The sequence below is a fragment of the Cricetulus griseus genome, chromosome 3 (genome assembly GCF_003668045.3).
Source record: "Cricetulus griseus strain 17A/GY chromosome 3, alternate assembly CriGri-PICRH-1.0, whole genome shotgun sequence".
Classification (NCBI taxonomy): domain Eukaryota; kingdom Metazoa; phylum Chordata; class Mammalia; order Rodentia; family Cricetidae; genus Cricetulus; species Cricetulus griseus.
The window spans coordinates 214,233,649-214,247,041 of NC_048596.1; the positions used below are offsets into that span (position 1 = coordinate 214,233,649).

Consider the following 13,393-nt stretch of genomic DNA (forward strand, 5'->3'; position numbering starts at 1 on the left):
GTAGAGAAGATTGGGATATCTATCTGAGCAGACGGAATGACTATAAATCGTGTAACAGTCCAGCCTCACCTGGTTGCGGGCCTCCACGTCGCAGGCGGTGGAAGCCACGGTGAGTGCTGCGGTGCTCTGCACCACTGTGTTGGTGGAGTGCAGCGGGGCCAGTAGCGCCTGCATCACGTCGTGACCCTGGATGATGGAGCGAAGAGGCTCCTGTATGGCCATGTTGGTCAGCACAGTGGCAGCGTTGGCGATGGCTCCATCCCGCTTGCTCGACAGGATGTTGATCAGTGGATCAATAGCGTCAGCTTCTGCAGCTGCACTGTGCACAGCAGGGAGAAAGGAATGCTATTCTCTCAGTTCAAGGCAGTACCGGAGGAGTGTGTAACTGAGTTCACTCTAATGAGCACAGAGACAACGATTTTAGAAACAGGTTGGTTTGTCGTGCAATGGACTCAGAATGGGATGCTAGTGACCTAAGTGCCATCAGGGGGAAATGAATGAAATCCAAGCGATCCTTTTTCGGGGTTACAGAAAAATACATGACCAAAACCTTTTAGGTCTCTTAAGTCCTGAGTGTTTATTTGGTTAATTTCCTCAGTGAGGATGGGTGCTAATTGTCAACTTGACACACCTGGAGTCACCTGGGAAGAGTCCAGTAAGGAGTTATCCCGATTTGGTTGCATGTCTTTGGGGGGTTGATTCTGCTAACTGATCACACCGTGGGTGGCACCATTCCCTGGGCATGACTGTATGAGTCGGGTAAGCCACCGAGCACTAACATTCATGTCTAAATTCATAGCTGTCTGCTCTTGACTGGTTCTTGCTGCCTTAGCTCCCTCACAGTTGATGAACTGCAACCCTCAGTATTTGAAAAAGGAGTTGTGTATTTTGGACAATGCATGCTTGTGATGGTTAAAGATTTAAATCATCGGATGGGAGGGGATACATGTGTTAAGTGCCTGAAAAATAACACTATGTAATAAGATATGTGGAGCACATTGGTCCTAAAGGACCCACAGGGGTCGGACCTGCCAGGGCTGTCATCTCAGTTGTGGGGACAGCAAAGGTGTTCAAGGCCTGTCTGGACTGTGAAGTGAGTTCAAGTTTAGCCCTGGCTATTTGGTGAGACAGTCTCAAAAAGCAAAACAGACAATGGGCCCAGGAAATGTAGCTTCATAGTAGAACACTTACTTAGCACATATGTGGCTCTAGGTTCAATCCCCAGTGATACAAAATTCCATTAATAATACTAACAACAACAACAACAACTATTTACCTAAATCATATTAATAGAAGTGATTAAGACAATAAACATTTTTGAGGCTTCAATAACACAAACACCTCAAATTTGAACATCTCAAATTTATATTGGGTGTATTCTTTTTCATTTAGGATAGTATCATAAAAACAGGAAAAAAGAAGAAGGAGATGAGGAGGAGGAGAGGAGAAGAAGAAGAGGAGGAGGAGGAGGAAGAGAAGGAGGAGAAGGAGAAGGAGGAAGAAGAAGAAGAAAAAGAAGAAGAAGAAGAAGAAGAAGAAGAAGAAGAAGAAGAAGAAGAAGAAGAAGAAGAAGAAGAAGGCGGTAGTAAATCTGTCTGGTTTAGCTGCCGGAGGCTGCCAGAGTCCCAGTGCATTTAATTTGGTAACATCATCTAAATCTGTTTACTATGAGGGCTGACCTGTGTCCTCAAAGACAAAAGTTAGGACAATTGTCCTGTCCATCACAGAGCAGAGGACAAGTGAAATCTGGGTAGGGAGAGTCATGGTCCTCAGGGATAGTGGGCTGTGATGATCATATAAAGGGGCCAGAGGGAAAGAGAACAAAGCCCAGGGTTAATGACAGCCTGGCAGGTTTGACCCACAGGCCCACCTGCCTGCATCCTTGGCTTATTAGGCCAGTCCTTTCAATATACTTGCTTCCTTCAAGGTGAACATTTCATTTCCATGCTTCTTCTTATTCTTAGGATACAATTAACCCTTCCTGTGACATCTTTCTTTCTTTAGGAAAATGGAACCAAAATTGACTTGTATAAACATGTTGGAAGTCCCTACATCTGAGTATAGTAGCTGGGGGTCAGTGTCAGCTTCCTCTCCTTGGGATAAAATACTCTTAAGTGGTCATTTGGTTTTATAAATAAGGAAGATTTTACATTTAATTTTAGTCAAAGAGCTGAACAACAATGAATAAGAATAACCTAGAGCGTATGGTTTTATTAGGAACTTCTCATATTTTACTTATGTAATTTAAAGTTCAAATACTGAATTAAAAAAATTCTATAGCATCTATACATGTGTGCGCATGCTTGTGTGTTCAAGCATGTGTGTGTGTGTGTGTGTGTGTGTGTGTGTTTGTATGCATGCACACACACATGCTCACGTGCATGCACTTATGCTCATGTATACACGCCAGGAATAGAACCCAGGGCTTTCTTTATACATGCTTTCCCATGAAACTGCCTGCCAACCCCCAGAAATTCAAGTTCAATGTATTTTTCTAGTTTACACACACTGAAATCTTTTGACTAATTTTTTTTTTGGGTACAATGCAGCCCAGCTCCTCGTGTCACATGCTTCGAATCTTTAACCACTACAAGCATACCTTGCCCATGATACACTATTCCTTTGTCAAGTATTTGGTATTTTTATTCTTGGAAAATTGAAAGTGCACACCTCATTTTATTTTTTCAGTTTCTCATGAAAACAAATTTAAGAATCGGGGGGAGGTGGTGGAGAGATAGCTTAGCACTTAATTAGGAACACTTATTACTCTACAAAGGACTTGGTTCAATGGCTCAAAGCCACCTGTACCTCCAGTCCCAGGAGACTGAATGTCCTCTTCTAGTATCCCTGAGAACCAGGCATTCAAGGGGTACACAGATACACATGCAGGCAAAACATCATACACAAAAATAAAATGAAATAAAAACAATAAAAGACTCAGCTTACATTTAAAAAAGAAAACGGAGGAGAACGAGGAAGAGGAGGCAGAACAGCAGCAGCAGCAGCAGCAGCAGCAGCAATGACTTCTAAGAAACAATGGCTCAAGACTAGGTATTTCCACAAAGAATTCCTGAGTTCTGGGCCCTTGTGCTCAGCATTGGCACTGTATGGTAAAGACATGCCTTGCCTTGGTCTATGGATGGCTCCTTTCATTGCTCTTTATAATGGCCATAAAAGAAAGTACGAACAAACTAGCTGCTTAAAAAGCCCAAGTTCAGACATACATGGTCCCCCTGAAAGGGACAAGATCTCCTGAGCAAATTGGGAGCAAGGGGGAGGGGAGAGGGAGCTAGGATAATGAGAAGGGAAGAAGAGGAGGGGTGAGGAGGACAGGAGGGAGCAGGAAGGTTGAGTTGGGGGAAGAATAGAGGAGAGCAAGATAAGAGACACCATAATAGAGGGAGACGTTATAGGTTTAAAGAGAAATCAGGCACTAGGGAAATGTCTGGAGATCTACAAAGATGACACCAACTAACAATCTAAGCAACAGAGGGGCTACCTTAAATGCCCTTTCCTGATAATGAGATTGATGATTGACTTATATGCCATCCGATAGCCCTCATCCAGCAGCTGGTAGAAGTAGAAGCAGACACCCACAATTAAACACTGAACTGAACTGGAATCCAGTTGCAGAGGAGGAGGAGTGATGAGCAGAGGGGTCAAGACCAGGCTGGTGAAACCCACAGAAACAGCTGACCTGAACAAGGGAGAGCTCTTGGTCCCCAGACTGATAGCTGGGAAACCAGCATGGAACTGATCCAGACCCCATGAATGTGGGTGTCAGGGAGGAGACCTTCAAAATCTATGGAGCCCCTTGTTGTAGAACAGTACTTATCCCTAGCATAGGAATGGACTTTGGGAGCCCATCCCACATAGGGGGACTAGGTCCTATCCCAAAGGATATGACAGACTCTGAAGACCCCCTACGGAAGGCGTCACCCTCTCTGGGGAGCAGAAAGGGGATGGGATAGGTAGGGTTTTAGTTGAGGGGGGGTGGTAGGAGAGGATGGGAGGGAGAGGGAACTGGGATTGACATGTAAAACAATCTTGTTTCTAATTCAAATAATAATAAAAAAAAAGTCCCAAGTTCCCGGTGCACAGTGGAAGATAACTGTTACTGCCCTGAGCAGAATAGCCTCCCAGAGATAAACCAAGCTTTCAGGTCTGGTTAGAAAGGCATTCATTGGACCTCCACTCTCTGCCTCTAGTTTACATTCTAAAACCAATTACCAAAATGAACTTGTGGCAGGAAACCAAACTCTTGTTGCCTAAAAACAAACTACAGTGATAGAAATAGAATATAAAATTTGTATATTAAAAATTTGCATTCATAATGTTTCTTTCAAACCCATGATAATTTTGCTTTACTTTTTCCTGTTTCTAATGTGGACATCCAGAAACCAAAGGCTGTGACATTTTAAAAACATGTTTCAGTTTCCTTAACAGTACAGCCTTATCCAAGCAAGTGAGACAGAAGTCAAACTGCTGTACTATGAAATCCAGAATTATGGGGCCATATGTCACCACAATAGTTGGAAAATATTTTCTGATATTTACTATACTTGTTGCCATCCAGTTGGAGTTTACTTAAATGAGCTTAAGTGTAAATTTTAAAAAAACAAGTTAACAACAAATATGGGGTTGAATAAAAACATCTGAGTGTACGTGTGAAGAGCAGAGGTGCAGTCTAGCAGTTCAGTGTATCCAGCCTCATCATCAGGTCCTGCCTATACCTCCCTCTACCACTATTTCTCCTCTCTCTCTCTCTCTCTCTCTCTCTCTCTCTCTCTCTCTCTCTCATCCTCCAACTGAATCCAAACTGACTCCCTCTCATGTGGATTAGCATCAGTATAGAAGATCACACATACAAATGGCCCTTGACTTAGAGTTTGAGTTGGTATTTTTCAAAAGTGACAGCCGTTCAACAGAAATCATACTACAGATTTTGTTGGCAATATCTCAATATATGCCACAATCCATTCCTTCTCACTCCCTGTGCTCTTTGCTTCCTGCTTCCACCTCTCCCCTCCCTGCTACCCTACAGGGTGCTGGGTCATAAGGCTGTGATGTCGGGTAGGTTAGATGTAGTAACTGCATTTGGATTCAATTTCAGTTTTCAATGGATCTGTGGGAGTATAAGCCCATCATGAAGTAAGGAGCATAACCAGGAAGTCCTAATATGTCCCATGCTCCTTCAACCCCCTACCTCTCTTACTGATAATGCAAAAATTTTAAATTATAATCGCATTGCTTACTCCAAACTTTCACAGTTTCCCATTGTCGGGGTAAAGTCGGGACCACCCACACAGCTTCCAAAGTCCTGCATGCCTGCCTCCCTCTGTCACCCCACACTAACTCCTCTCCTGTCCCTGCTTCCATGTCCCGCCTCCGGACATCCATACATATTCTTCTGGACAATCTCTTTCCAGTTTGGTAAAATAGCTTTTCCTCAAGAAAAGGTTTCTAGATCCCCAAACTCAAGTTTTTGTTTGTTTGTTTGTTTTGTTTTTTGTTTCTTTTTAAACCTGCACTTAAACCTTTATTAAATATACACATTTCTTTTTGTTTTGGCACAAACATTCACAACCAAACATAGCAAAATATAATTATTTCACAGCATTTGTCATAGAGTTCAGCACTTTTACACTGGAGTTCGAAAAGCCTACAATCAATTAAACAAACAAACAAAAAAATCAAAACAAAAACAGCAAACCAAAAAATGGATACCAGATTTCACTAAGGAAAAAAATTCCATGACGCTCATAGCATAAACTGATAGCTATTTCACATGTATGTATTTGTACTGATGTTCCCTTTGCCCTAAACACCCTTCCCCATGCCTCCTGTATTTCTTCCTGAAGAACTACATCCCATTCAACAGCTGTTCAACTGCTCTGGGCTGCCTTGGTGTGACCCCCTTGTCAATCACCCTCACCTCTGCTGTGCCTACTGCTCACTACAGGCTTCGTAGAAACATTGTTTGCCCCTTATTTGGTTTGTGTCTCCAGTTTTGAGGAGACCAAAATATTTTTAATGCCTTGGATTAACTCAAGGTAGTGAAGAAAACTTTTGGGTGGGTTGAGAAGGGACAAGGAGGGAGCTGACACACTGGGATGTCCATTTTCTTTGTCTAGGCTGACCTCGATTGCATTTAGACCATCCAATCCTCACCACGGTGCTCTAGTTACATTGAGACAGCTTTTAGATGAGGTTAAGTAAAGAAATTTTACACTTTAAACAAAAAATATCTTAGGAACCTGCTCATGTCTTATACTGGGGGAGTTGCTGCCTTTGCAAACAGTGGTTCTGAGTGTGTCACAAATTGGATCTTCCTCCTGGTTTGAGAGTCATGTTCAACAGATCTGTAATGGCTGATTACATGAATCAAGGGTGACCTTGGGCACTCTGGAAATCTGTTTAACAGAGCCCACATACAGGGTAATATGTGGAACCCGGTGGAACAGATGGTAGTGTTGGCAGTAAGAACCTTGTTTGTTAACAGTGATTACAACCATTTCCACCAGCGTGACTTTTCATATGTCTCCGAGTTTTGTCACACCAAGGAAGACATATTGGCACAGCCAGGCTTCAGTGGTTGAGAGAGGCACACAGCAAGGCTGATGATGGCACCTGTAGCCGTGCCAGCTGACAGGAGGCCTGTGCAGGTAAAGCGCTGCACCCACTGACAGGCAGGCCATGGGACATCTCCTGGTTACCACAGCCAGAGCTAGAATGCAGAGAGCAGGAGTTCTGACTCTCTTCCTGTTCCTGCCAGTTTTTAATGATCCAAAAAAGTGTGGTGTTGGGCTGGAGAGATGGCTCAGCCGTTAAAGGTGAGGCTCGCAACCCAAAAGACAAAACGTGTGGTACTCCGGAGTTGAAAACAGGGATCACCTTGCATCCACTCTTAGCTTCAGAATGGTGGTACATTCCTCCTCTCCTGCCCCCCAGAATACAGCAGCACACCAGGACTGACAAAACTAGCCAAGAAGACATCTTCCCTTAAATAGTGTTTAAAGAACCTTTGCCTCTAAAGAGGGGAAACTGCAATTGCAGGAATATGCTTTAAATGAAAGATATTAAATAGAAGATAGTTATTATGAAGTAAACATTAGCCAAAGACACAGAAAAAAAATAAAGATGCAATAAAATACTCAGAGATATGTAAAAGCAGATTGTATCATAATTATTTGTCTTGGGTGTTGCTCTGGGGCGTCAAGAATGTTCTTTTCTTACAGCATCTCTGACATTGTGGTTTCCGTGCAATCTATGAAGAACTATGTTCACCTGTTCTTTGCATAATTCCATGAAGAATTACGAAATCATAGGTTCAAGCGTGCTAGCCCAGCACTTCCACAGACAGCCCAAGTTGTTTTTGTTACATATTTGGAGGCAGTCAATCAAAGTCCAAGGGAATCAGATGTAATTTTCTTACTCAGAATGACGAGGGGTCTTTATTGACTTATCTATTCCATCACCCTTCTTCACTTCCCTACGTGTTCACCAGCCTTGGTTTCAAAAGCCAGGCTGCTCTGCCAGTAATTAACTACCTGCCATGGGGAGAGAACAACTCTCTTCATTTTACATGGTTGCCTTGTCTCCTAATAAAATAGGAATGATGGCCAAGGTGCTTGGCTGCTCAGAATAAATGGCTTTTGCAGTTATCAAATGTCTCTGTTTCCCCTGGAAATTAGTCTGTGATATCTGTAAACGACACAGAACAGCATACCATGGTAATTAAAGATATCATTTTATTTTCTTAATAAGGACACTGAATGCTCTAGTGTGACTGAAAAAAAATGTAAATCTCCAGCACTGAGCTATGTTCCTCTTCCTCTATTAGCTCCATACAAGTCCCCGGGGCCCATCTTAAGACCCCAGGAGGGTTTGTCTCTTTATGACATTGTGATATTTTGTTTCACCCACACCTCTGTCACTTTTGAAATTAATATTTAAAGATGACTGGTGTGCTGATGCTTGCTTGTAATCCTGGCACTTGGGAAGCTATCACAGGAGCATTGGGATGACCTGGGCTACTATCCATGTGCTGTTTCAAAATGATAGTTGTGAGTTGATATCAAGCTGGAGGAGTGCAGGTCCCCAGGGCCTTTTTCTCTGTCACCACTGCTTCTCTACAGCTAGAGCAGCACCCTACACAGAAAGTACTGGGAGAAAGTGGTGATGTTATTAGAGTAGGATCCTAAGCCCAAAGATGCATTTTTGGATAAAGGACAAAATGTCAGAGACAGGCAGGCCCCTCAAGCCCCTATTGGAATTAATTTCTGAAGAGAAGGAGATGACTGGAAGAACCAAGACACCTGCCAAACTACAAGTGGCTCAGAGGTCCAAGCCAGTGGGCAATCTACAGTCCGGCTATTATTTCCTGGCTGAGAAACAATTCAGGCAGACAGAAAGTGTTTGTGAAGGGGTTAACAATATGCACAGGATTAAAATCCCAACAGTGTGGCTTTTAACCTGTTCTTTCTTCACATTTATCATTAAAGTATTTGTTTTATCTGTTTGTTTTCTGGAAGCCTTGTTTCCTATAGCCTAGGCAAGCCTCCAACTCACTACATAGTCAAAGATGACCTCACACTCCTGATAACCCTGTCCCCACCTCCCAGGTGCTGGGATTACAGCCATGCACCATCATGTCCAGATATCATTATTTCATGCGTTACCATATTTTCAGAAAACAATATTTTCTGGGACTGCCCTCCCTCTCCAAGAAAAGCAAATGTAGGGTCTGTTTGCTTCACTTTGTTGTTCAAGGAATGAGAGATGAGGAGAGGCAGAGAAGATGGATGGGAAGAAGAGAGGAGTTGGGGGGGGAGGGGAGATGGAGGGGAGAAGCAAAGAAAAAGGAAAGGAAGGGGTTAGAGTTACAGACTAAGTTCTGCATGGAGAACAAGAGCCTCCCACATTTGCTGAGCAACAGATGTGTGGGAGACAAGCTGCAAGGGTGGGGGAGAAGAGCTCCAGATCCACAGAGATGCAGGCCAGGGACAGGATGTTGTGTCAGTGTGAGTGTCCTGCCTACCTCTGATAACCTGGGGAAGGACCATGCCTCTGTTTGCTCATGAACAATTGCCCATGACAATGACAAGGACAGTCCTTCACACAGAAGACGGGGGTGGAATCCAAAGATATAATCCACTGGGGTGCTTAGCTAAACCCCTGCCCATTACAGCTGGTTACCAACAGCAACAGAATCTCCCATCTATTAGACACGAGCAGGAGGATTTTTGTGGGTCACAGGAAAATAAGACCATATTTCACCATTTGCATGTGAGGTTGACCCCTTCACTTTCAGACAACTTTTCAGCCAGATAGCCAAAATGAACCTGTGGGACTACAATAGAAACCGCTTCTCCACAATGGGGTCTGAGCCTTTTTCATGGAGGTACAATTAATCGGCAGTAGGGGCCTATTCCCAAGTGAAGAAAAACCTCGGGGAATGATTAATATGAAAAGTCAAGGGTGAATACAAACTAACGTATAGGTTTAAATAGACTTCAAATTAAAAGAGAAATAATCCAAGGATATCCAATCTGTTTGATAATTTCCTGTGGAAATCAGTAATGCCGGAAACCAGAGAGTACCAGCAACTTTAAAATGTTATGCAAATATCAGCCCTGCTCTGTAGGTAATAAAAGCCACGCAGATAATTTTCTAATTGAACATTTTATGAGATTCACTGAGCCTCACAAAACTCGTAGCTAATCAAATTCAAACTGTTTGTCAAGGTCTGGCAAGCATCCGATGACACAAAGTAGGCCCAGGGAATCAAGCAGTTTTATTGAAAACTCAGGTTTTCATTCAAGGTGCCTTTTAACTACTGTATGATTTTTTCTTTCCCAGCCAATATAAACGAAGTGATGACAAGATTCTACCACCAACGTGGACAGGAATAGAGGAGCTAAGGGTGGACGCAAGAAACAGCCACTCAGTAAATTTGGAAGGAAGGAATACAGGAATAATTCATAAACCTATCATGAAGATACTTACTATTTTATCACTTAAATACAAAGAAATTTTCTTACTTACTTATTGCAAACCTGTGTCTGCACCATGGTATGCATGTACAGGTCAGAGGGAAACCCCTGAAAGTCATATCTCTCCTACTGCTAGGTAGGACCTGGGCATCCAGCTCAGGACATCGGGCTTACTGACATGTGCCTGTACCTACTGAACAATCTCAGGGCCTCTTAGAGGACTTCTAAAGTACCAAGCTCTTTGAAATATCATCCTTAGTTTTTAAAAAAGGATCATTTCTTCAAACAAAACCAGCCCTACTAACCAGCTCAATTTATGTTGCCTGTCACTTCTATTGGGAGACTGCCAAGCTTCTAGAATTTTACAACAAATTTACACAAAAATTTTAAAATAATCTTTTCTATTACAATGGGATTCATTAGTGTCTATTGCTCAAACGTGCTGCGTTTGTCCCTGTGATAACACAGCACGGCAGATATTCAGCCACTGCTAGGAAAAAAAAAAAAAAAGGTGTCAAAACATTTTGAAATGACTACACCTCAGAAAAGGACAAAGACAGACACAAACATCTGCTAGTCGTGCACTTAGCAGTAAAATACTATCACAATGAAATGCATTCCAGATCACAATCTTTTAATAATGTTCCAAAAATATTATTTTAGGCTCACCAGAGTGTTTCAAATTAAATTAGTGTGTGTTTCATTAAAACAGAGCATGCCGTCCATTTTTGCCCCTCCCCCAACTCTCTCCTGAGCCGCCACTAGGGGGCAGTGGGAAGACGTGGTTCCTGCCGCCCTGGGTGAAGGGAAATCACTCGGAAAACCAATTTCTTAAGAAAAACCCTACCCGACAAAGACAATAACGGCGAAGCTTGGGCTTTAGGTCCGACCCATACATCAAACCTATGCGCTGAGTTTGCATCTTTCGTGGGTCATTTCGATGGCCAATGTTTCTTTAAGTGTTTTGAGTCCCGAGATTATTTATCCTAAGTGAATCAGAGTGTTGCTGAGAAGTGGGTCTGGCCGTAATTCTCAAAGGACCATAGCACACAACTGCAGCCATCTCGGAAGGGTGTGTGGCGTCCCTCCCTGAAAGAGATGCCGAGGGAGAAGGGAAGGCGTGGCGTATGGCCACTTTTAACAGACGTGTTTTGTTGTATTCTTGTCTTCAAAATAACCAGTCATCCCTTACTCTGTTACAGCCATTATTCTACAATAAAATATCGGCGACTCTAGGGATAATCAGTCCCACATCTGCAAGTTAAGACATACAAAGAAATGATAAAACAAATAAACACACCATATTATATTATCAGCCCCATCCCCAGCTTTATTTAATTGGGTGGTGATATTTTTTAACCTTAAACACATTCTCTCTCTCTCTCTCTCTCTCTCTCTCTCTCTCTCTCTCTCTCTCTCTCTCTCTCTCTCTCTCTCTCTCTCTGCACGGGCCAGAGATAATCCCCACTTCAGCTCCGACCATCCCTGACTATGTATGTAACAGGACTGTCACATAGCACGGTCACTAAGTGAGTCCTTGGCTTGTTCTTGAGTGAGACATGCCTGTGGTACAGATTTTTGCAATAGTACATAAAAATCTACACTGGGAATGCATTTAAAAATTTTCTCCACAAATTTTATGGTTTTCTTAGACATGATACTTTTATTTTCATGGACATTAAGGTATGACCTGCCTTTGCCCAGCTTTATTTAATGGGTAAGGATTATTTTCTTTGTTTCTATATTAGTCAAGAGAAATTTTACCAATACTACAAAATGACCTGTCATTCATATTGACACAGATATACAGTTGGAGCTATTTGAAAATTAACAAAGCACTCAGGCACACATGTAACCTGGGGCACGCTCTCTCTGTGTGGAGCCCCGTGGGTCTGCCTCTTACTCATCTTCAGCTCTTGTGGTCTTGGCCAGAGGTCACAAAAGTAGAGCAGTCCCTAGAGACCTGTCTCTACTATTGTGAAGGCCTGAGGTGGCCCAACAATTAATCAATTTATTATTATTTTTAAGTGACCAATTTATATGCTACAATTCAAAATTTTCTTAGGTTGCTGCTCTTGTGGGTAATGGAGAAGCCATACAGAAAGCTGAAAATTTCACAGGGAGGAAGGGGTCTTTAAAACCCTAGGGTCTTTAGAACTATCTTCAAGGAGGAAAGGTGGGGTGGCTACCAGGAATCAAGGTCAGCATGGTTGAACACACTGTTATCTGTGAAGAGTTGAGCCTTAGTTACCAGTTTTCACTTTCCTTTAGGTACTAAAGTCTATATTTATTCACTGCTATTTGCTAAACTTGTATCTTTTTTTAAAAAGTGTATTGTTTTTAAAATGCCCAACCAATATTTATACTTACTTTCAAATCTTGCCATGGTTTATCAATATGTACATTTAGTTAGCAGTGTGAATGGAAATAAAGGATGCTGAATCCTTTCTCGGGGACAATTTCAAAAACTAATTCTGATCAGATCCAACAGATGGCAGTGACGTTATAAATTGTTTAAAATATTCTTATCACATATAGGACCAGCTACTAAGAAGGACATCAACCGCAAATCATTCTCTCTGCAATGGCATACATTATTTAATAATTTGAAATGATTAATTGGGTAGAAAAGTACAGAGTAAATAAAACATGAAATTCAACTGAAGTTATTTCCTACGTCCAAAAATTAATAGCTTCTCATTTCCAAAAATCATTACACACAGAGGACTGTCAACTTGATTAGCAGCATACCGAGAAAGGGGAGCTGTGCCAAGTTAACCAGGGGCTACCTATTCACATGCCTTCTCTACTGCTTCTTCATCTCCGTTTTCATCCACTCTTCTAACTGGGCTTGTTTTCACCTCTCCCATTTTATTTCTGCATTTAAAGCAACTTCTTTCTCCTTTCACTTCTAACAGGTGACCCTGGCACTCCTTGCCTTCACCACCCTCCAAATAAGTACTCTGATTCCTGTCCTTTGCTTCTTATTCCTTAACCTTTATTCTGCAGAAAAGAAAGGATGGAAAGTAAGGAGAGAAGGCTTTTAGAGGGAGCCACCATTGACTTCAAGGTGGCTCTGTGATCCAAGTGATGTTACATTTGGAGGCAGCTTTTTCAGTTTTCTCAGCGGTAAAGAGCTCTTTAAACAGGCAATAACTTTCACAGAAGCACATATATCCACAGACACAAAGCTAGCATGCACAAGAGAGTGAGTGGTTGGTCATACACTTAAGTAAAACAATGGAAATGTAGGTAGCATAACTAGTTTCTATGTGATTTTATTGTATCAAGATACACAGACAACTTAACATTTACACGTAGGCAAACTATGGGCATTTTGCTGTTTATTAAGATAACCACTACATCTTCTTTACTTGGTCCAAAAGAGTTATTAACCA

The 13,393-nt window shown here is 42.1% G+C and overlaps 1 protein-coding gene across 3 annotated transcripts in view; it reads right to left on the minus strand.

Moving 5' to 3' along the window:
• Positions 1–13,393, minus strand: part of Armc3 (armadillo repeat containing 3) — an 81,909-nt gene that overhangs the window by 24,433 nt on the left and 44,083 nt on the right. For all 3 annotated transcript variants that reach the window (XM_035441477.1, XM_035441479.1, XM_035441478.1), the window contains exon 10: positions 70–319. In XM_035441477.1, the coding sequence (XP_035297368.1) occupies positions 70–319 (250 nt within the window). The remainder of the gene's footprint in view (positions 1–69; positions 320–13,393) is intronic.